This window comes from Bradysia coprophila, unplaced genomic scaffold (genome assembly GCF_014529535.1).
Source record: "Bradysia coprophila strain Holo2 unplaced genomic scaffold, BU_Bcop_v1 contig_358, whole genome shotgun sequence".
Lineage (NCBI taxonomy): Eukaryota > Metazoa > Arthropoda > Insecta > Diptera > Sciaridae > Bradysia > Bradysia coprophila.
In genome coordinates this window covers 2,331,473-2,355,317 of record NW_023503616.1, presented here as the reverse complement: position 1 = coordinate 2,355,317, position 23,845 = coordinate 2,331,473, and the positions used below count along the sequence as shown (strand labels likewise).

At 33.7% G+C, this 23,845-nt stretch overlaps 2 protein-coding genes across 5 annotated transcripts; both read right to left on the bottom strand.

Annotated features, from left to right (window-relative positions):
• Positions 1–348: 348 nt before the first annotated feature.
• Positions 349–2,913, bottom strand: LOC119081738. The gene is made up of 2 exons (XM_037190906.1): positions 2,717–2,913; positions 349–2,652 (listed from the first exon to the last, which is right to left on the bottom strand). Exons 1-2 carry the CDS (start codon positions 2,756–2,758, stop codon positions 589–591), a joined length of 2,106 nt encoding a protein of 701 aa, XP_037046801.1. The 5' UTR covers positions 2,759–2,913; the 3' UTR covers positions 349–588.
• Positions 2,914–4,320: 1,407 nt separating this feature from the next.
• On the bottom strand, positions 4,321–13,042 carry LOC119081795 (PDZ domain-containing protein GIPC3). Of its 4 annotated transcripts, none has more exons than XM_037191011.1 (7): positions 13,028–13,042; positions 10,098–10,415; positions 5,615–5,845; positions 5,471–5,548; positions 4,700–4,873; positions 4,546–4,635; positions 4,321–4,487 (listed from the first exon to the last, which is right to left on the bottom strand). In XM_037191011.1, the coding sequence occupies exons 2-7, from the start codon at positions 10,383–10,385 to the stop codon at positions 4,335–4,337; spliced, it is 1,014 nt and encodes a 337-aa protein (XP_037046906.1). In that variant the 5' UTR covers positions 10,386–10,415; positions 13,028–13,042; the 3' UTR covers positions 4,321–4,334. The 4 variants fall into 4 exon arrangements, with proteins under 4 accessions (XP_037046906.1, XP_037046902.1, XP_037046903.1 ...); XM_037191007.1 differs by lacking the exon at positions 13,028–13,042 and adding an exon at positions 10,468–11,015; XM_037191008.1 differs by lacking the exon at positions 13,028–13,042 and adding an exon at positions 10,557–11,015.
• Between the last annotated feature and the right edge of the window lie 10,803 nt (positions 13,043–23,845).

Here is a 23,845-nt window from a genome sequence, read left to right as displayed (position 1 = left end):
AGCTTCTTTAAAATACAACCTAGTACAGTCAAAGGTAGTCAATTTTCAGCATAAATTAGCTTCAGCTGTTTTTCAGCTGATCCATATAAACAATCACAACCGTTTATACGTCTTTATACGGTTTTACCACTATCATGCGCGTGCGTGTAGCAGCTTCAACCGTATGAACAAGGAAAACCAGTTTTGATTGTATGTGTGGATCAGCTGAAAAACAGCTGAAGCAAATTTATGATGAAAATTGACTGCCTTTGACTGTACAACGTCGAAATTAATGTTCTGAGGCTCAGGCTCAATTTAAGATTTTTGAATTTCCGGAAGTGGATTTTTGGGTGCACTCAATCTACTAACTCAGATGATATCTTCACACAATAGTTTTATTATTTCTAAAATACAGTTTCAAATTAAATCTAAACATTCATTATAGATAGTGACAACACAAATGACCATTGATTTCGTTATAATCTAAGGAAGTACATGAGAAAAAGATATTTAAACGAAAGAACTAACAGATTCATTGACGTACTTGCCGTCTGTGAAACTAATTCAACTGACTGCTAAAAGTTCTTCAGAGTCTTCAATCTTCTTTATTCATTGAACAACATCGTTACCAACATCCAAAGACACTTGAACATTAGCTAAAACTTCACTTATTGCACTCAATGAAGTTGAGGCTAAAAGTTTTAGTTCAGAAACGGACGACAAACTGTTGCTAATAATTTCACCGTAGTTGACGTCAGTTCCACTTTGTGCTAATGTAATATTTGCCGTAATCGATGTAATTCTTTGCAAAATTGTCGATATTGCAAGAGCTAACTCTTGTAAATTGGAAGGTACACTTCCAAACGTTACTAACACCTTTGGAATGGATGCACCAAGTACAAATTGAACGACAACAACTAAAGTGGAAACAATGTATGGCAGATACGTAATGACTTCCGATAGTTTGTTAGAAATATCTCTGTTTGCTTGAGACACAACCTCGAATATAGCGGAAAATGATGAGATCAAAATTTGGCAAGTTTTTGCGACATTCTTAATTGATTCATCTATATTCAAATATGTTGAAACGATTGAAAAGTTGATGGAATCGATTAGCAATCGCAAAGCATTGTGAATGCTTAATACAGCCTCTTTAAGTGACTCGCTTACATCGCCTAAGACGGAAAATTTAGCTAAAACATCGAACAGATGACCGAATGTTCCGTCCAACAAATCTGAAATCAATGACAGAATCTCGGAAGCTGTATGATTTACTGAAGTAAGTCTTGTAAGGACAAGTATTAGGATGTTGCTGATTACTTTTAGAGCTGATGATCCGAAATGTGAACTAATTTTCAGCGAATTGTTCAAGCTAAACAATGCGGATGACAAATCTGGTGAAAGGGAGATTAGTTTACCAGACAAATTGTTTAGAATTTCCGGAATAGTTCCCGCAGTGTCATGCTTAAGTTCTACGACAGGCTGTTTGGAATTGTCTGTCAGTATTTGGTCAATGTTAAAGACAATGCTAGCGGCATTGCCACTTATTGGAGTGTATGATAGGGTCACCAGTTGTTTTAAATCTTGAATTAATGGCACAAGTTTGACGAATATATTTTCAAGACTGTCTGAGCGTATCATCGAAATGACTGAACAAATTCTGGACACATTTTCCAGTGTGTTCGATATTAGAATAGTCAATTGAGACAGAATGACGAGAATTTCGCTTTCATTTCCAACTAGTGAATAGAAAATTGAAACACCTAACGAAAGAACCCATTGAGTCACATTCAAAACGGCTGCAAAAATCAATTGCAAAGAAATCACAGCTTCTACTACGATTTTATTTACGCGATCAATCGCCTCATAAATGGTTAATGAAATCGAAGTGACAGACGAAGCAACATATTGAACACTCCTGGCGATCTCTTGAATGGTTTCCAGAATATTTACATTTTCTTCGGCTAAACCATTTAGAACAAGAAGAATAGTTTTGAGTGAGCTTTTAACATTAACAATGAATTTTTTCAGGGCTTCGGATGCTTCGACACCAATGGCAGATTCTAGTTCATTTACAGCGGAAGTAATGGTATGAAAAATGCTTGGTAAAGATCTGATCAATATGATTCGTATGACAATATCAGGTCCAGCGACTTTCGAGAGGCCTGTGTATATTAGGTTTACGTGATCAGCTACCTTTGGCAGCATTTCGAAAGACGCCGTAGAAATGGCATTTAACGATGACGTGATGGATGCAATGGAACTAGCAGTAGAATTGGAGATGTTACCTAACACATTACTTGATTGATCCAACAGATTTTCTAGATCTATAAAAAAGTATGGTTCAGATTGATTGATTGATTCCGATGACAAGTCTGCGTCGTCTGCCACGTATGTCTGAGTCGTAGTTTGGCTACTATCCACGCGCTCCGTATCATTGGTGGGATGAAAGTGAACATTTTGGGGTTCAGTTGGGGCATTACCGCGCTCCGTATCATTGGTGGGATGAAAGTGAACATTTTGGGGTTCAGTTGGGGCATTACCATCTTTCACGTAGTGCTTATTTTCAGTGTTCAGGATTTCATCAGCGGCACCTCCGTTGCTTACAAATTCTTGCTGACTCTCTTGCACAACTACTTCGCGAGGTTGTAAATCTATGAATCTACCAATCCACTAAAAAGAAGAAATACAAAAATAGCAAAGCAAAAATCAAGAAAAATTTCCACGAAAACATTACTTGTATTGAAATCAACAAAGCTAACACTCCAACACACTTCATTCTGATAGCGGGCTTTGCAACGAACTAATTTTTTACAATACATTTTACATTTTAACCAGCAGATCCTCCATCTGCGTTCATAATGTTCCAACTGTACAAATAACAGCTTGTTGCTCATCATGTTGAGAAGGAAGATCTATCGATACTGTTAATTTGTTGAAATTACATTTGCAAATGATTAAATTAAAAAGAAAAATGGAAAGCTAGGACCTGTCTTGAAAAATATTTCTTATTCATCACAGAAATTAGTTGTTGATTTTTGAGGTATGTTTAGAAAATTAACTGGATTCAATCTATTTAGTCTGTTCTATCGCTCAGTGTTTTGTTTGATACTAAACTTTGTACTAGTTTAGTTTTACAACAAGTTTTGCTCTATAAGAAAAGGGTGTAGATCCCTCATTTTTCTCGTTGTCGATAACAGATATCTAGCCATCACTTAGCTTTCAAACTAACGGACTTCTCGTAAGACACAATGACGAAATGTTTCAATACATTCAATCAACCAAAGGCATTATATTCTCAGCAAACATTTGAATAAACATTCTACAAAAATTCTTTCAAAAAGGTGTGTTTCGAGCACATAGTTCTTTTCATAAACGTTGGCTAGAGCAATGTTTTCGATTTATTGAAAGATAGCAAACAAAAAACTGAATATTTCATAAATTCATATAATCCTTAACTTTCTCATCGTTTTTACCATTTTACAGACGGCACATCAGTTAACTATCTGATCTATTACTTCAAGAGTCAAGAAAGTATGTCAAAATTTGGTAGATTTGGGTGTGGGCGGGTTGGCGGACATTGTGAGTTCAAAAAACAACTCAATTGGTCTCAATCTATCATCTATAGTCCAGTCTACTTTCTCTCGTGGAGGTGTTAAGGCTCCTGCAACATACTAATTGGTTTGTGTTGCTTTAAAAAAAACATTTAGAGAAAGTAGCGGCGAGTTTGGGGCGCCGAAAAACCTCACTACTCTGAAGGGATGGGCTCCTAATGATGAGTAGAACCGGTGTCTACACGGAGGAAATTCCGTAGACTAGTCCATCTATAGTGATTAGGGTGTTGCGGCCTTTACAAAATGTTTTAGTTTTTTTATGGCTCAGCTGGAAATCCATCATTAGTCATGTATCACAAGTGGTTTTTTGAGCTCATATTATCTGATTACCCTACCAAACCGACTACCGACTTGATTCCGCCACTTTTTTATACCGACGGGCTAAGTTTTTCAATTATTAAAAGGATTTATTTTCTACAATCGCTAAACCGAACTGGTGTGCATACGTTATTTTGCACCAGCTGGTCACATACAATTCCAAATGGGACCAGCTGGTGCAAAATAACGTATGTACACCAGTTCGGTTTAGCGATTGTATGTAAAAATGACACAGTTGAGATAGATCAATACTGACAAGCTTATGAAATAAGAGATTTTTTCCAGAGATAACAATCCTGTTGGCTTTTCGAGGACATTGAAATTGAGAACAATGCTTTTTAAAAGAAAATAAAATTTTTATTTACAACATTTTTCACGTTCGTTCCATAAAGTTTTTTTCTTCGATAAAATTTCTGTAGACCACTATGTTTTATGTCTTCCTTGTCTTGCGTCCGTAATAGCTCCCCATAATTCAATAATAAAATCGTCTGTAAAACCGAAAGCCTCTAAATCTGAACCATCAACAGCTTCAGCAAAGTCCATGGAATTAGTTTTATTCAGGCCAAGGTCCCATATCTGCAAAGATGTTTGGTTCGCAATTAATGTTACAAAACGATAGATTCCACAATTTTACCTGGGTAGCTAGTTCGGCATCATTAATTCCCATAAACGAATCTAACAGCGTGTTGATAGCGTCAATTCCCAGTTGCGCAGACTCATCGTGCTAGAAAAGTTGAATTTATTAAGTCAGGTACAGATGGAATCACAAAACCATATTTGATTGCTACCTCATCTTCGATAGCGGCATTCCCATTAGCTTTGAAACGTAAGGTCTCTTTGCCGGAACCGTAGCCTCCTTTTTTATTACCACCTTTGGGTCCACTTCGCGGACCAATACCCTGAAAGCCACTCTTCATTGGTTCAACCAAACGTAGGGTAAATGTCGAGCCAGTAGGTATGTCCTGTTTATTGAAAGGGTGACGATAATTGTGAGGGATTCTTTTGAAAAACAGCCTACCGAAATCGGACGCATTTTCTATTGGAATTTTTTATATGTGCCTAGGAAGGACTTCGACCCTAGTGGCCAAAACCACTTTCAAAAAAATTCTTCGAAGTTTGTGTGGCTGGTCAAAGGTGAGCAAAAACCGAAAAGTTGCAATTTTCTTACAAAAATTGCTCCAGTTACACGAGCCGTACAAGGGTCGTGTGGGGTGTCATTAGAAAGGTAATCACATGTACTATTGAGCCGAATAGGGTCTTATTGGGTTTAAAATTCATCGACACTGAAATATGTGCAGTTGAAGTTTTTAACCGAAGACGTACACTGTTCTTACTGAAATTTCTCGAGGTACACAAAATGTACATGGTCGTGTGGGGTATCATTTGAAAGGTAATTTTATGTGCTTTTGAGCCAAATAGAGACTAATGTGGTCCTTCCTAGGCACATATAAAAAATTCCAATAGAAAATGCGTCCGATTTCGGTAGGCTGTTTTTCAAAAGAATCCCTCTTGTAGATTCATTTGTAACACTCGAACTTTACGAAGAAACTTTTTCTCACCTTCAACATTCTCGCAACTTCATAATGGCGTTTACCAACCACATTTACATTATCCAATTTCTCTATGTGGTCACCAACCTACAAGAATAAGAGATCTTTCTGAATAACACATCTGCGCGGCTAATAACGATCGACTAATTTTACTTGTATGTGCGGTATAGAATCGATTATGCTTCCCTCTTTAATGCGTTTGATAAAAGCGTATCCAGCACCGTTGTCCGTGATGGTTAAGCCAAGTGCATCTTGTGATTTGATGATTTCAATTTCCTTCGGACGAGCTTTTTTGTGTGCAAATATGAAATCGTCGAGTCCGATCTGGCCGCCTAACAATTTCGTCATGTCGACTTTATGTGAGTTGAGGGTGCAAAAGAGAATCTGAAATTAAAAAGAAGAAATGGGATTCAGGCGTGGTTGCTAACACTTCAGTTGATTGGATGGTATAATTATGGTTTTCGTATATGAGAGCATTACTGTACCCTCACACCTATACCCCTATCAATGAGAAGACATTCGTAATTTATTTCCATTAAAGGCTGTCATCTGTTATCGACAATGAGATTTCAATTTAAACAAAGAATTGTATTTTCGTTTCAAATTAGCTTTCATCATATTCGCACATAGTTGTTTGGCTATTCCATTTGAAAAATGATTAAATTTTTGATTATTGATGTCGTTATAAACATAAAATTGTCTGATAATAGGATAGCTTAGGAGCAAATTGCTAAGAATTAAAAAAATGTCTCTGTGACTCGCATGTGTAAAATTAAATTGAAACCAATTTCATTATATGCGAAACATTTTCATAACGCCGAATAATTATGCATTTACGCTGTACACTATTCATTTATAATATAAAGTTTAATGTTCATCTGTCTGTTTGTTGGTTTGTTTTTTTTTGTCTCTCTATAGGATCCCAGACAAGTCCTAGAGACTTGCAACTTGGCGTACAGACTAATGAGGAAAATTTAGGAAGAATTAGGGTTTTTTTTGCCTGTTTACGTCGCGTCGTGGATGTGTTTCTTAAACTTGGAAACATTTTTGTAACTCGTGAAAATTTTCAACGCGTGAAAATATTTTTAAAAGAAAATTTTTATTTTGACGTATCAAGTAATTACATATTTTGTCATTAAAATAATCCCGAGCAAAGCCGGGTATACTACACTAGTATCATATAAATGCCATATAATGCGACACTAAATAAATAGAACTACGTACACCTGTAGACGCATTTCTTTTATTTCCGGTTTTTTCAACAAAATGTATGATTTCAAACAAATTCTGATATCTAAACTATGTAGAATCGTCGACCATATTTCCGGCTAAATAAAAACGAAATTGTTTGAATTATTTTTTTAATTATATACGTAAGGTTATACGTTAAGTACATTATGGATTGAATATGCGAATCAACATTCAATTGGAACGGCGATGTTCAATTTCTAAAATGTGGGACACTCATATCAACAGACTTCAAAACCATCCATTTAAAACCAGAATTTCAAGATGCAATTAATGAAACGAAATGCAACTTGAAAACTGAAAGTTGTGAAAGATTTTTCATTTGCGCAAGATATTAGTAGGAAATCTTTTTTTTTTTTATTTTTTGCGGTATATATCATACGAAATTATAAGTTTAATTGCAATGCTGTTGATCGGTTTTATTTAAATTTATGGCAGCGTACGAACGGTAATTATAGCAAAATTGGTTTAAATATCTGCTCCGCTCGCTGAATTAACGAGTTAAAAAAAACTTTTGCATAAGAATTTTTTCCGATTTTGGATTCCGTTGCACACATTTTTGCATTATGGGAATCGTAGATTAAGTTAAATGAATGAAATGAAAATATTTTATACAAAATTTCGAAATTATATGCAGCAAACCTGTCTTGTGTAAAAAAAACCAACTTTTTTAATGACATTGAACTTGTATATCGATTCTCTAATATTTGATCACCACACAAGGTTAGCTGTTTGTCTAGAGGTCTGGGATTAACATCAAAATAGTTAAATGTAAACAAACAAAGCTTTACTAATTGAATTAAAGCTGATTGATAATGAACGACCTACTTGCGGTTATATGAACAATAATATTGTTATGTATTGTTTGATTGGTATGCTATGCAAGATGCGACGTAATGGAAATATTGGTTTTTCGAGCGTGTAAGCAATATTTCAATAGAAGAGGAAGACAAGACAAGACATTCTTACTTCTTCATTAACTGCACGTTTTTGGTAATATAAGAAATCGTCAGTAATTCCGAACTCATTTCCATTATCTTTGCGGGTCTGTGTTGTACAATCAAGAATTAATTTATCTGTTGAACAAATACTGAACCGGGGGAAATGCTAATCCTAGCATCTGTTCTCGCAACGATAAATACATTAAGAACAAAATAATATAACTCTCCAGACGACTTTAAAAAAATATTCTGCATACAAATGAACTGAATTTGTGCGTCTATATTTGTCTTGCTATTGTCGGTCCGGAGCGTTCGTCACGTTGATTATTTGAATAAGCTCTCTTCAGTATAAAAGAAAATATTTACATCATCCCAACGGTCGTTGAACTAAAATCCAATATAAAAATCGTGTAGTAGACACATATAACTAAATTTTATCATAACAACAACATTATGCTGGATAGCATAATACAAACAATAAAAAAAAGTTCACTTCCGCTATTTATTTATTCATTTTCTCCGTATTATACCTAAACTATTTTCGCTTCTGTTCGTATTGTTATACTTTTCAGAGATTTATGTGAAAAGTTGTATTCTCCGCAAACGTTAAATAGAACCAATTTAAGATCGCACAGTCGCGACCGTTATATTTGTGATCAGAAAAAAAATGTTGAAATAAATTGTCTTTTGTTGGAAGAACTGTAATTGTTTCATTTTCAGAGTGAGTTGAACACCTAAAGCCGAATTATTGTACCTGGATTCAAATTTCACGCTCTTCATCGTTGGAGGCCTCAATAAATAATTAACAGAAATTTAGATCTTTTTGTGTCAAGTCTATAAAACGAAGACAGACATAACTGAGCGCATCTTGTCTCGCATTTCGTTTGAATTCAAACAGTTGGCACAGATTGAAGAAGTGATAATTGAAAATATTTTTTGAGTACGAGAAGTCGACATGGCTTGGAGGGATTTTCTTTCACTTACACATCAAACGTTGAACAAATGTTTCGTGGTTAAAGAACGTAAAATTCTGAAGTGATAAATACAACCGAGAACCAAATCCAAACACATAAATACAACTCAGCAGAGTATAAGGAAGCTGAGAGATGACAAAAGTTACAAGAGATAACAAATGAAATTTTGTCACTCTTCGTACATTTTAATGTGTTTACGAACAATAAATAATTTTATCTTTTCTAAAATAAATCTTCACGTTAATTATCCAGCATTATGAGTAGCATGCATGCATGGTTGTTCAACGTTCATGGTATGAGAAATTATGTGAATTAGATAATTATACAGTTTTTTCATTAAGCGAACAAATTTATTTCTAGTAAAATATATTGTGCAAATAAAATGAATTTGCATTAACACAATTATTCATATATGAATTCATTAGTTGCGTAAGACGAGAGCTTTACAAAGCGTAGGTACAGATTCAAATACAAAAATATGAAATTTCCATTATAACAACAAAAAAAAGTATTTTGTTGGCCATATACACACAATCACTGTAATGCGGATATTGGCAACTATTTACCCACAAAGACCCTTGTTCAGTTAACTAATTAATAAAAACTAATTTAATATTACATATCTCGGTCAAAGTCAATGTATGCTTGTCGAACATAAAATCATTTTGCACCAAGCTATTGAACAAACAAGACAGGGTGTGTGCGCTATTTCCCTGTTAAAGAGGAACTGTTACGACTTTCTTTTTAGAGGATATCGAATTCAATGATGATAATGAAACAATAATTTAGGGAAGTCTGTCCCACAAGTGGTGAGCATTACCGCTGGTAATAATTTGCAAAACATTTTGAGGATTCAATTTTATTCTCCCAATGAAATTGTCAGCGGTACCCTACTCTGTAACCTAGACAAATAAATATCTACAAATTTCGGCTTGTTTCATGGCTCAATCCGAAATGAGTAATTGGAACACAATAATAGAATTGATAAGATAAAATATTCTTGTGTGGAAGTAATTACTTAATGCTACAACTATTTAGTACCAATAATGACTGAAACGAACGTTTTTCGTACATTTTTTCCCAGAAACATTTCTAGTTTTTTTTTTGTTGCAAATTTTGATTTATCTGAAGGTTTGCAATAAAATAATTTAATTCTGTTAAAGTTCCTTATCTGAATGACCTTCAGATCTGTTCATCGGCGACAAGCATATCATTAGGACGACTATAGAATCTATTACTTCATTGAACCAAATAAATGTGACAGATAGAAAATCTTTCACTTCATTTGATTTAATATAGATCTTCTTATATTTAGTACTGCGTATTTGAGTTTACTTCTCATACATAGCATTTAACTATCCTGACGCTAATTGGTTGAGCGTTGTTTCCCACACACAAATGTAAGCTCAACGTACTTATGACCATATTTCACGTAGCCTTCAAACGGTTTACCTGATTAATGAAAACACTTACCTCATCAACCGAAAAGTCATAGCATTCAGCTATTTTTTGATACAGCTCCTTAACGCTGGAAAATCCGCTAATTAATCCCGTGGGACTTCCGTGAGCCAATTGACAATGGAACACTAATTGTGGCTTCGATACGTTCGATTCGGTCGGTTGTGGCTGTGGCACACGTCTTTCAACACTATTCATCGGCGATGAGGACGATGATAAAACACCTGCCTTTGAATTGTTATTGTCATATTGCTGTTGCACTGTTGTTGGGCTTTGCTTTGGCTTTTTATTAAATATTGGCATTTTGTTAGCTTAAAAAATTCTCGCACAAAACTAAAAAAAAAAATTCACAAATTTTTCACGAACGATCACTTTGAAACTTTACTTTAATTGGAGCGCACTAAAATGTTATTCGACACCTAAGCATACTTTTAAGTCAATTGTTACAATTAAAAAAAAAGATAAGAAACCGACCTGATATAGCACACAATCTTGTTCATGTATAATTTGATTTTATAGCGAACAAATATTCGATTTCACTAATATGAGTTATCTGGAAATAGCATTGGCTATAGAATCTATTTTGTTCTGCGATAATAAAATCCACTATGAGTTTTTAACTACTTGAAATGCACAAATACATAAACTCGAAAAATATTCAGAAGTGTCGGTATATTCTACATAATTTCCAAAATAAAAATCGCTTCTTTGAGTGTGACGTTAATTTTAATAAAACCTTTACTATTAAGTCACTGACTTCCAAACATTTCGTATAGGAAAAATGAATACCGAGCACGATTTATACAAAATAACACGTACACAGTCGCGCCATAAGATGCATACAGGTGAAATAATAAGTATCGTTCAATTGTATTATACGAACTCTCAAGACACAACACTGTCTATTCGATGACTATGTTAAAACTATACTGACTCGAATAATGAAAAAAAATTCAAAACTCGCGCATAGTAATTTTATGGCGTGGCGTTCTCTGAGTTTTTGTAGCAAAAGAGAGCACAGTGGCGTTGCATATAAAGTCACTTACTTAGCCCAGAGCTTATTTTCTAATCAAGGTTTGGTTTAACATACTCATCGTGCATTAGTTGTCATGGCACATCTCTTCGCCAGGTAGACCAAGAGGATTTCTTTAACTTAGAAAATGAAGAATGCATTTGTATATGCATGCATTCCAGTTACAATGTAAGTAACGTGTCAGCAGCAGATGTATTACGTACGGGTAGTTCGGATATCAGTTTGATGGAATTAATTTTGTTTTTGTTTCACTGAATGTGCATATTTTACGGTGCAAGTGTTATGCAGACAAGAAACTGTAGTCATTTTTGTCATTTCTGCATAAATTAATATGCTCTCGATTGATACCAATACGAATTATTCACGGTGAGCTTGAAAAAAATTTTATTCGACCTCTCGTGGACATGAAATGTTTTTAGTGGTTTTTGTAGAGGGCGGCACCACGAGTAAGAATAACATAACAAGAAAATATTTCGATGGGAAAATTTTTAACTAGATCGATTTTTCGTTTTTCTGTGCCCTGCAGGAAGCTTCGAAAACTGTTTGGACCCTACTGGTGACTTGTTTGATCACAAAAATATAGTTACTGTTTAGCCTGAGGTCTAAGCTTTACAGCGATACCAATCATGACATTCATGACTACCAACAAACATCTTTATGAAGGAAAGTCATTCTGCTGTTTAATTTTAAATTTTAAAGGCTGTATCATACGTGGATTACTTTTATTTTCTCTTATAAATTATTTTTAGTTATTTAACATAATTTAAGGGGTTAATAAAATGTCGAAAGAAGATTTTTAACTCGAAATAGGTTTCTTTGTAAATTGCACCCATGAGTAAACTGCATTATCTCGAGTCAAAAATTAACAAACCTTTCTTTTGTTTCGTTCGTAGTTTCTCCAATAGTCATTCTAAGCTAATTCTGCAACATTTTAGTTGTTTCCACTAAAAAATGAGACATTATACGAAGAAATTTGGGTGGTCGTTCAGGTGTACCAACAAAGATTTTGTCAGAATGAAATCCAAGCTCATCCTTTGACCTTTTATTAACCCCTTAAATTATGTTAATTAACTAAAAATACTTTTTAAGAGAAAATATAAGTAATCCACGTATGATACAGCCTTTAAAATTCACATCGACTTAGTAGAATGACTTTCCTTCATAAAAGATGTTTCTTGGTAGTCATGAATGTCATGATTGGTATCGCTGTAAAGCCTAGACCTCAGGCTAAACAGTAACTATATTTTTGTGATCAAACAAGTCACCAGTAGGTTTCAAACAATTTTCGAAGCTTCCTGCAGGGCACAGAAAAACGAAAAATCGATCTAATTAAAATTTTTCCCATCAAAATATTTTCTTGTTATGTTATTCCTACTCGAGCTGCCGCCCTCTACAAAAACCACTAAAAACATTTCATGTCCACGAGAGGTCAAATAAAAAAAATTTCAAGCTCACCGTGTATTATTTGAATAATGGTAATGTTTTGCCATTGGAGTTCTCGTCTCTCGTTAGAATATTTTACAATATTATCAGAGTAAATTTTAAATTGAGGAATAAGTAAATCAAGGGTTCAATTTGGTTCACGAAGTTAAGGCGTCTTAGAACTAGTTTTTCGAAACGAGTTTTCGCAATCGGAGTTCTTCCGTGGGAGGTTTTGGCTTTGTGTGAAAGCTTCCTATTTACATTTGTAGGAGAAAGATAAAGTTAATAGGATCAATCGCTCAATATGTAGAACACGTACTATACTCAATGATTTTGACCTTACCTCTATTATATCATGAAAAGTCATTATATCTATTACTTCAATTTCGTTCTCTTTTGATTCGTTAGATACAAACTTTTTTACTTGTTGGATTTTACCATCAAATTTGCTACTCCTTAGACTAGTCGTATTTGTTATTTTTATAGTTACCGAGCTAAAAACACATATTCTACGTTGATAATCAATATTTGCATTTGTTTATTGTCCTTGTACGTAGTGCGCTTCATTTTACCGCAAAAACACCAATATCGCATGATTTCGATATTTCAACAAACGATTTTTAGTCTCGCAAGGCATATTATACTTTCACCGCATGAACTTGATGCACTTGCTCTTGTTGAATGATATTGCATTATTATTGTTGTATGTACAGAAGTGAAAAAAATAAAAAAATTAACAGACAAAACTTGTTTAGGAAAAGAAAACGCAATAAGAATTTAAATTCGAAAAATTAATTTCTCACAGCAATGTGTCTTGTGCATACACTCAACGATATATAGAAATCGAACGTTGCATCCAATATTTTACTTTTTGATATTTCTTTTAAATGCCTTATAATCTACTCGTTACATTGTTTTTTACTGATATAAGTGAAAATCAATATCCGATTTGATTTATGGCTGCAACTTATGATCAACTGGAGAAGATAGTGCAATCAGGTTTCGCATTGAACACCGACTTTCTTTGTCACGTGTTGCTTATTGTTTTCTATTTTTTTATTATTTTAAACTGACCCATATTCATGAAGTTTATCCATCCTACGTTATATAAATATACTAAATACAGGTGCCAATGATACTCTTGTGTAGTATCCCAACGACAGCTAGTAATCGTCGATTTCAAAAGCATATTTCGATAGCGTTTCACTTTCGACTACCGGTTTTTACGGTACTCCGGCTACTCCTGAAATTTTCGTAGTCGGCAATCCAAGAGCCGTTTATTCGTCAGAAGCTGTTGGTGAACCACCACTGTTTTTAGCGTCGATAATGATTGTGACGAAAACTTCCTTCTAATTTCACCGGCAAATTCAGCTAGAATTCGGATTGGGTGTCAGGATCGGTTTATTGAGAAGATAAGTTATTGCGATTTTTGAAATTAAGATTAATTTTATCGTCCGCAAAACTTGAAAAGGTAAAGGCGACGCGACAGTGCATTCATCCAAAACTGATGAATATTATGCTATGAGACGCGAGAATTTGTTTAAACATTGAAAAAATGTGTATGTTAACGAGTACTGAAATTAAATAGTTTAGATAAGCGATGCGTTTTATCAATGAACTACTGGTCTGTGTGAATTCCTATATTTTTCAAATGTTCTGTGAAATTGAATTTTTACCGAGTTCCCACACCTCCGATTCGATGGCCGATTCTTCAAAATTCTTCAAAAGAGTGAGTTAGAATCCGTTTTTAAAATCGTTATGTCCTTCACGGTTCTGAAATAACAGGTTAAGGCACTCACGAAGACGGTGATACACAAATTTTTGACAATTTTAGACACATTTTGTTAGACACACTCATTACACATACAATCTATGAAAAGAAAACTTGAAAAAAAAAAATTATTTTCATCAAGTTGACATTTCCAAGGTTCTGAAAGCTTAAGACACTTCCGAGTTGATCACGAAGGCTGTGGCATAAAAATTTCTCTAGATCTGTGGCGTCAACTAGGTTTGAGATAGTCTTTATGACAATAAACGCCATAAGTCCACCAAAAACTTTAATATTTTCAACCGTTGGACAAAATACCGGAACTAAAAAATTTGATTGTGTTTTTCTAATGATACTGCATTCATCGTTCGGGGGCTGGTGTCCCTACCATATGAAATGTAAAGCTGAAGAAAAAAGCACGTTGACATTTCACATAATGAGTGTCGTTGTAGGTTTGTTCCAAGGTCATTCCGAAATTTCACCAATTTCACCCACAGAAGCCAACTTAACCTCAACTTTCGGTTGACGGAAATTTTAACGAAAAATTTACAAAGAAATTTGTTGACGTTTAGGTTATGTTCATCTCTGTGGATGAAATCGTCGTCGTTCGTGTTGTCCAAGGTCTCCAAGGTTCTGAAAGAACAGGTTAAGACACCCACGAAGGCGGATGGCACCGAACCCGATAAACGCACTCAGTACAGATTGTGTGTGAAATCAATTTGAAGAAAATGTTTTTTAGGAAAAGTGTGTCACCGCCTTCGTGATCAACTCAGAGTTGTCTTAACTTGGTACTTTCAGAACCTTGGTGTTGTCAGAGTTCGAGTGTACATAGTTATTTGGAACAAACTTGTTGTCGCAGAAATTCGCATCGATCTAAACGCACTTACTTTTCCATAGCCATTGTTCGGTCTAATTGTCAAAATATTTATGTACATAAGGAACATCAACAAACCCTTAATTCAAAATTTCAATCACCGTAATTTTCGTGGATTTTTCTATTGTGTGTCGGAAATGGGTATTTTATTTAGCCGCACGAACCGAGCACAAGGGGAGGAAATTGAGATGTGGAACGATAATGTAAGTTTTCTAATCAAAAAAGTGGAAAAGTCAGCAGTGCTTTAGTTGATCTTGGAAACGAGTGAGTGATTTTAGGGAAAAATGGAGTGAATTTTATAGTGAACTGAAGGAACTGAATGTCAAATACTAATATTCAAGTGATGTCTATTGCTTTGCTCCCTATTTTTTATTTCCCGACATTTCTACTACTTTTCACTGCTACTATTTCTGTAATTTTTAAAAGTACCTTTCAAATAGGCTATCATGGCGATTTGTTTCTGTTTGAAATATCATTTAACACTTAAAATAATGTCCAAATCTCGACGTCGGTAAAATTTTATTCTAGAAAAGTTATTTCTGGCCGAAGGTGATTGAACTATAATTTATAATAAATGCAGCAATTTAGTCATTTGGGAATAGGTTTCTTCCATCGTACGGTAAAAACGAATTTTAACAGGCCGAAAACAACCGACCGTCATCCTCAGAAGCAAACATAACCGCAATAATTTAAACAAATTTGTTCGTTGAAACTTCAAAGTGAGGTTGTGTTGGCTTCTCTGTGGATGACGATTGACATTTTGCACGGCCTTGGTAGAAACCTTGGTAGAAGAATATTTTCATATGAGTAGGTACTTTAATGAATTTATTCGATATTGAGAGCTAAGATGGATAAGTTGTGACTCTTTGACGTTAATTTCGTATTCTAGGACCTATTCTTCACTAAAAATGGCCAAATACCTCCAACATTTTTTAGTTTGCTTGATTAATTCAATGTTTTTCAATAAATTGCTTACCACCGCGAACACTTTTGAGCATCTAGGCAACCACATGGTGGTTAGAAGGATTTTATTATGTATCAGGTAAATTGTCCTCGATCTCAGCTTTACAACGACACCAGATTTACTATGTGTAGTGTGCCACAGCTGTGCTGTACAGCTCATTTTATATGCGAAAGTCGGTCTTCTCGAAAGTACAGAGACCATAAAATTTCGAAGATTTTTAGTCAGTCTACTCTATGGCATAAATATTAAACGTTTTAGCTTATATCGTAAATAGAAACCAAAACAAAACTTACCATTGGCAATGAAAAGAGTTTTGAGTTCAGTCGAAAATCTTACGGTCTCTGTACTTTCGAGTATACCGACTTTCGCGTATAAAATGAGTTGTACAGATCGATTACATTTGATCACAAAATTATAGTCAGACGAAAAAGCGATGCTAGAATGATTGATTGATTTTCACAGCCCGTTGGTTTATTAGGCTCACGAAGCCACAGGCCGTGTGTCACAATACGTGAGCCTAATCGTAATCAAGTACCTCGCACCGAGATTCACACAAAGTTCTATGCAACAAAGGGATCTAAAGTTTGCAGTTTTTGAACATTATGATCTCGAGTTGCATAAATAACAATTTCGTGACATTTTGCAATCGTTAAAGCTATGCATTTTGTCCAAATGCGGTTTATTCTTTTTTTTTATTCCCGAACAGATAACTGAGAGCATTCAACGAATCAAAGTGCTTACTGATCGTGTAATACAGCAAGAAAACCTAATTCATCAGCTGACACATAAAAGGTCAATAACAGAGGTTTGGTCTAGTAGTGAAAAACTAGCAAAATTGAAATTATATATTACGTAACGTTCTAGCATACAAGAAAATTTTACGGATTGTAGCTGTTCTTGGAAGATTTTTGAGGCAATTTGACGTATTCACTGTTATGTTTACGTTGTAAGGCAGTGCTGCGCACATATTTCGTAAGAGTCGCTCTTTTTATTTTTATTTTATTTTATTTTTTAGTCTTTGAATTGTGCTGCGGAAAGTTGCTCAAAAATACCATTATGAATTATTGTTTAAGTTGTTAACGCTATTACTGTGCCGAATGTAGTTAATCATATATTTTTTTCAATAGTTAGATAGTTTTTGTTTGAGCAATATTTATATTCGACAACAGACTGATCAGCTATTTTAAGTCCGTACGTGGTTACTGAAATATTGTCTTACAGAAATCTCAACCAACCGATAGCTAATTTTTTTTGCCTGTATATGTGTAAATTTTAAGATATTTATTTGGATATTTAGTAATTTTGAATAGCGATTTATTTTATCATTAAATTTTGCCCGTTTTGTAATTTGTGTAATTCGACCATCTCTTCATTTGGAAATTAAATAGTTTTGAAAAGCGATGTATTTTATCATTAAATTTCTGTGTTGACTGGGGAAAACATATTCGAGCTTTTCAGACAACTAATAGTTGCCTAAAGACGCTTGATAAGTTTGATACACATTGGGAAATCTCAATTGGCCAACGTCAAAACCTACCATATTTTAGTCGAAGAAAGGACCATATCCCACTTGAATGTCGACATCTCGGAATGTTAAAACCAAATCCAATTCCCATAAAAAATTCCAGAAACCAATTCGTGGTAAGATTTCCTTGGAGATTTGATTTATTTTCAACAGTTCTTTACAGTTAATGGGCGTCCTCCTCGGTTGATTCTTTGCTTCTCTTCTTCGACTACATGCCAGATACCTAAGTCAATCCCTTTGGGCTGATCTTGTCACAATTTCCTTAGAATGCTTGTACCATGGTGTGTCGATATTTTCAACTGTGTCGACTGGTTGGTTTACTAACCCAAAACTTACTTGACCACCTCTGTTTGTCGACATGTCGGCTAACACGGATGAACCAAAACGGCTGACGCTGCCCTTGATATTAGTGTATTAGTATTACCACCAGCACTTGATCAGTTAACAGGCACAAATAAATAGATCCAACAATTACACCGACTCGTCTTTTATCATAATGCCAACGGCATTACAGCTTCATCATCATACCAGAACATTGTATTAAATCAAGTCAATTCAATTTTCAATCTCAATTGAAACGATTTAAAGACGGCAGTTGAACATAACCTACCAAATCGGTCTGATGTTGAAATTCAAACGTTTGAAAAGACGAAAAGCTCTTCAAACCATTCTATTAAAAAAAACTCACCGCAAAAGCTCAATCTGGTAATTGAATATGAAATTCGTGTTGAGGCCAATTTTTGGGTGTTATACATCGCAAATGTGTAACCATGGCCAGTTCATAAGGGTAAAATCGCAGCGACTAATTCTGTCACAGTATTTAAATCACTGTAAAACATAATGCATTTTAAAAGTGGTAATAGCGGTCACCATGACTCGGTTTCGATGTCAAATGCCAATATTTCCATCGTGTACGGAATGTACAAAAATTTGAAAAACACTACATTCACAGTGATATTAACGATGGCATTTATCAGAGTCTTCTGTAAGATTTTGTATAAGATTTCATCTGAAAGAAAGAAATTTTCGAGCGTGTCCTTTCAAAACTTTACAGAAAGGAATTCCATAAATTACAAAGTCAATTGTACGAACGTGTAACGAATCACTATTGCCGACTTTGGTGTCTCAACGAAGGTTAGTGTACATAACAATAATATTATTCCGGTTTGCTAAGAGCTGTAGTTTGTAATTTAACATTTAAGAACGAATCGACGAATACGATGAAACAAAATATTGATAATGAAAATGAACGAAATTATTTCAGTCATTTATAAGCTTCAAAGCTCTTTTGAAAGCTTTGGTAAGTGATCGTTCTAATATATTTGAGCTTTAAATTACCAGTTTATAGACCTGGTCAGAAATACTATCGTCCTTATCTGCGAAAATGCGTTTGTCAGCTAAAATTGAAGTTTATTCCATGCACCTTGTAAATGGAAAAATTGTGTTGACCACAAAAAATCAGTTGATTGAAATCAACAGCTCTTCGATGATCATGAGCATCGATTCATAGATAATAGTACATTAGTTACCAATGGGTACCAACTTTGCCTCGATAGGTAAATTTCACACAATTTCCATCATTTACCCAAGTATAGCATTTTACCCAAAAACTTGAGGTAACGTTTGGACGTCTCATGTTTTTGAGCAAATAAATTGCTCATCGAAAACATAATAGTACATTTGAACACAATGGAACAGATGCTGGAAATGACACTTCTTGTGTGATATACCAATTGACGCGTAGCCGAGGTCTGTAAACACACACGAAGTACCATTTCCATCATTTGCCCCGTTGAAACGTGACACACTCTTATAGTAAGCCTGTGTAAGTAGCGAGTAAATATGTGTAAAGGCGAAATCAATGTTAGGCGACAGTCTTTGGTCTTAGACAATAAATTCAATAAAATTCAATAAATTCATTAAAAGTCTTGTGACCCTGTATTTACGCGGCTTACGGTACAACTATAGGTTGAACCTGAAATTTAGGTGTTTTGATTGTGACACTATATGCAACAGCAAAGACACCAGACAAAGACTATTAAAATTAAAGCCAATGTCACCTTTCAACATACCCACGTACGTATTGTGAATGGGCAATGTAAATGCATATTTCACATGAGCGAAGAACAATTTACATTGCCGTATCACGTAAAAATGAAAAATATAAAGATTTTTTGAGACTTGACCCGAATTAAATTTTTAAATCCAGAAAAACCAAAAACAGAGGTTCCTGAAACCTGTCTAAATACTGGTAAATGCAAACATTGGAGAATGCATTTACTTGCCCTTCTTAATAACCGATAAACGGTAATACCGAAAAGCACTTACTGGTAGATATTCTGTAAATATAATACCTCCGTTAGTTGGTATCACATGCACTTCGTGTGCTTATATATATTGTAATCGAAGCTTCGTAGCGAGTATTTGACTCACAAAATTGTTGAATTTATAGGTCAAAGACTTACGGTAAAATAATCGAAACGCTTGAGACCAAAGGAGCCAACGATGATCGGTCGAGAGTCCAAAGATCCAAATGTGTTCGATAATCGAATGCGGGGAATAATTGACCAATATTGGATGACCAAGGGCGAGATTCGGAATTGGACCAAGGCAAGAATTGACCAAAAATGCATTCCAACGATAGACCAATATGAGTGAAAGAACTTTCTTTCTGAGTAATTTTAACAAAGTTCTTTATTGTAGAAGAACGTGCTCGTGCAGCTCGTTTGCTTTTATAATTCTTTTTGATCCCATGAAGGGAGATGGTAAAAAGAGGTCGAACAATGTAAGCTTAATCTATTTATGGTTTCGGCGGACCAGTATAATTCAGTGTTGGGATAATAATAAAATTCAATAATGGCGCGACTGATACAATGCAATTACGACAGATGTCGGTGATTGTTATAGCGCGATGTGTAAATGTTGTTTGAATGTTTTAAGTGTTATTTAAATGTGCTTTGTTCGTGTAATGTTTCCTTAACCTAATTTACAAAGTTTTTGTCCCGTGAGCATATTCAATGTTAAAATAGAGAAGTAGAAAAGGCTTTAGATCGATACGTTTAATGTAATTGAGATAAATCATATAATGCGAGCCATCACATTATATAAATACGCAACAAATGTCGGTAAAATGGATAAATAAAGTGGGTCGACGTTTTTCGCGAACCCGACCTGAAACTAACTTGAATTAAATTTGTAAAACCCTACAACCCAAAAACGAAGGAAATGAAATCCAACGTGACCCGAACCCAACCAATTCGATTTTATAAAATCAAACGTTCTTCCTTTTGATGACAAAAGACCAAAGTTCTGCGTGATAATTTATCACTGATAAATACGATGTAATTGTCATATGTGCTTAGGGTGGAGTACAACGTCTCAATAGATTTTAGGTTAAATCATTTGTAATTGAAAATCGCAAAAAATATATTTATTTTTTGGAAGTCTGTTGATAGACTTGACTTGGATGAAGGTAAGTATAACAATTGATCCGGCTTGATCCGGCCAATCGAAAACCGGACCAGAACCCAACCCGAATGATAATTTTGAAACCCGATAACCCAAAAACCCGGTAAAAGTGAATCGAGTCATTCGATTTACCCAAGTCATTCGTAATTACTTTTGATTTTTTATCGTAATCATTTCCAGAGCTTTGGGCAGTATATGGGAAAGTATATTGCGAACTAAAGACAAAACAATATGTTTTTTTAAACACAATAAGTACACATAATTTATTATTTCATTTTTTTTTTCTCACTTAATAATATGCATACTCAAAGATGCATAAATATGAATTTGTTAAATATTTTTAATAATAATAATTAATGGTAATAATAATAATATATATGCATAAATATATACTTTTTATATATAGTTTTTTTTGTTTGGTTTTATTATTATAAATAATAAGTTTATCTTCTTTTATTATTCACAAATCGACGCTTTTTTTTCTCTATTTCACATTTAGATAATTTTTTTCTCAATTTTTAATTTACATGTTTTTTGTTTACTTTTAAATATTCATTTTTTTTTTCTTGAACGATAGCATTTTTCTTTTATTGAAACTGATTTTTAACTGGTTTATGATTTATGAAATTCTTTTTAAAGATATTTTCTGCATAAGTTCTATTATAATGTTGATTATGATTTTTCGTGTTAAATAGGATTTTGAATTTTTTTTTATTCCGATAAAAATTTTCCGAAGAAAAACTTTATCGGTTTGTCGATATACTTATAAATGCTGGTTCAAGTGAGATGTTAAATGACCATTTTTGCGTTGTTATTAAATGCAACTATTTAATGTCGATTCATGTTATTAATACATTTGCTTGGTAAAATAAATTAGAAAAAAAAACAATCGGTTTCCAAAATTTTTTTTGTTTCAATTGACGTTATATTAATATCAAGATTTTCCTTTTTCAATATTATTTTGCAATAATTTTCAAAACTAAATAGGTCACTGTTTGCTAAATATATTATAGGTTTTAGGTTATTGTGTGTGCTCTTTTGTTTAGCTTTTGTTAAATTGTTTTGCAATGATTTTTTGTTTTGAAATTTTTATCCACTTTCTCGATGCTTCGGACTTAATCGTATTGGTATTATTTTCTTAACATAACGAGTTTTCTTGTGTTTCTGAAAGAAAATAATATATAGCCACAATAGCTTGAAGCGAAAAGTGAGAAGACTGGCTCAAAGAATGGAATATATTGAAAAAAATAAACAGTTAGTTAGTTTAAAGTCAGTTTCTTCTTTCTTTTTTTCATCACAACTACTTTTCTATAAACAGTCAGAAACATGTTTTTTTTGTTTAAAGTTAAATTTATAATTACAAATTAAAAAATCTAAGTTATCACTTGATTATATTTTTACTTCCCCATCCATCACAATTTTCGTAATTTTTATTACTTTTTTATTTTTAATTTACTTTTTTATCTTTATTTTACGTTTGTCATTGTTTTTTACTTTTTGTTTAATTGGATTGGTAAAAAAATTCTAAAAGATTAATACACTCAATAAGGTTTTTGTCTGTAATAATTTGTTGAATTCATTCAATTTTTCATTTTTTTGCTAGGTGCTCTACATTGTTGAAAGTTACGTTTTTGTTGTTGTTGTCTCTTATCAACTGATTTAATTCAAATTAAGTTCACGATTTCTAATTATTGTTTGATATTTAATTATGGAATTCTATAGCTGAAGAGATTTTTTTACTTATGAACAAGTTAATTTTGAATATAATTTTTATTTGGTTGAATTTCTTTCTTTTCTGCTTTTTTTTGCTTCTTTGAAAGTTCTGTTAACTTTAAATATGTACACAGGTCACATAATATATAATTACAATTCAAATGTCTGTCTAAGGAAAATGTTGTAAGGATGTTGTTCATTTATTTCATTTTTCATTTTATATACATTCTTTGGAACCAATCTTTTAAATCTGGCCATTTTATAATAGTAATGTCTCAATGATTGTTACTATATGAACTTTTGAAATAATTATTGGGTAAGTTTTTCATTTTCTTTTTTGTTTTAAACAAGTTGCTATTGTCACTACACTGTTTAAATCTACGCTAATTTTTTTTTCTTCTTCTTCTTTTATTTCTATTTAGTTTTAAATAACTCTCCACTTAATGTGGTTTTTCGTTTTAAAATGATAGTTCACGTTGGGGAACACAACAGCGAAAAGAAATCATAGCCACGGGTCTCAAGTCTCAATCAAAAATTGAAATAGAATAAAAAAATATTGACTATACTCTTTGCTGATTCCGATTTTGGTGGTTAACCTTTTTTAGACAGCCAAGCGTCAAGCAGAGCAACAGTCAAACGTATTGGCCTAAGATCATTATGTCTGTTACTTCGTTTGTTTAAAGTACTGCTAATTATTTGCTATACAATCTTTTACATCTTACATTGAAACAGACAACTTTCGATAAAACAAGATTCTAGTAAAATATTATTATTTCCTTTTTGACGTAACTATCGATAATAAAACAATAGCCGTTTCAAAAGAAATTTTTGAAACTTTGAATTACCGCACACCTAGGATGTATTACAAGTCATGACTGTCCTTTCACATTTTGTTCTTCAAACATACTGACTGAGACCTCACCCAACCCAAAATGAAACGTAAATGAAAATATTTTTTTTTTCGACAATTAACAACCAATCAGATATCGGAAGACA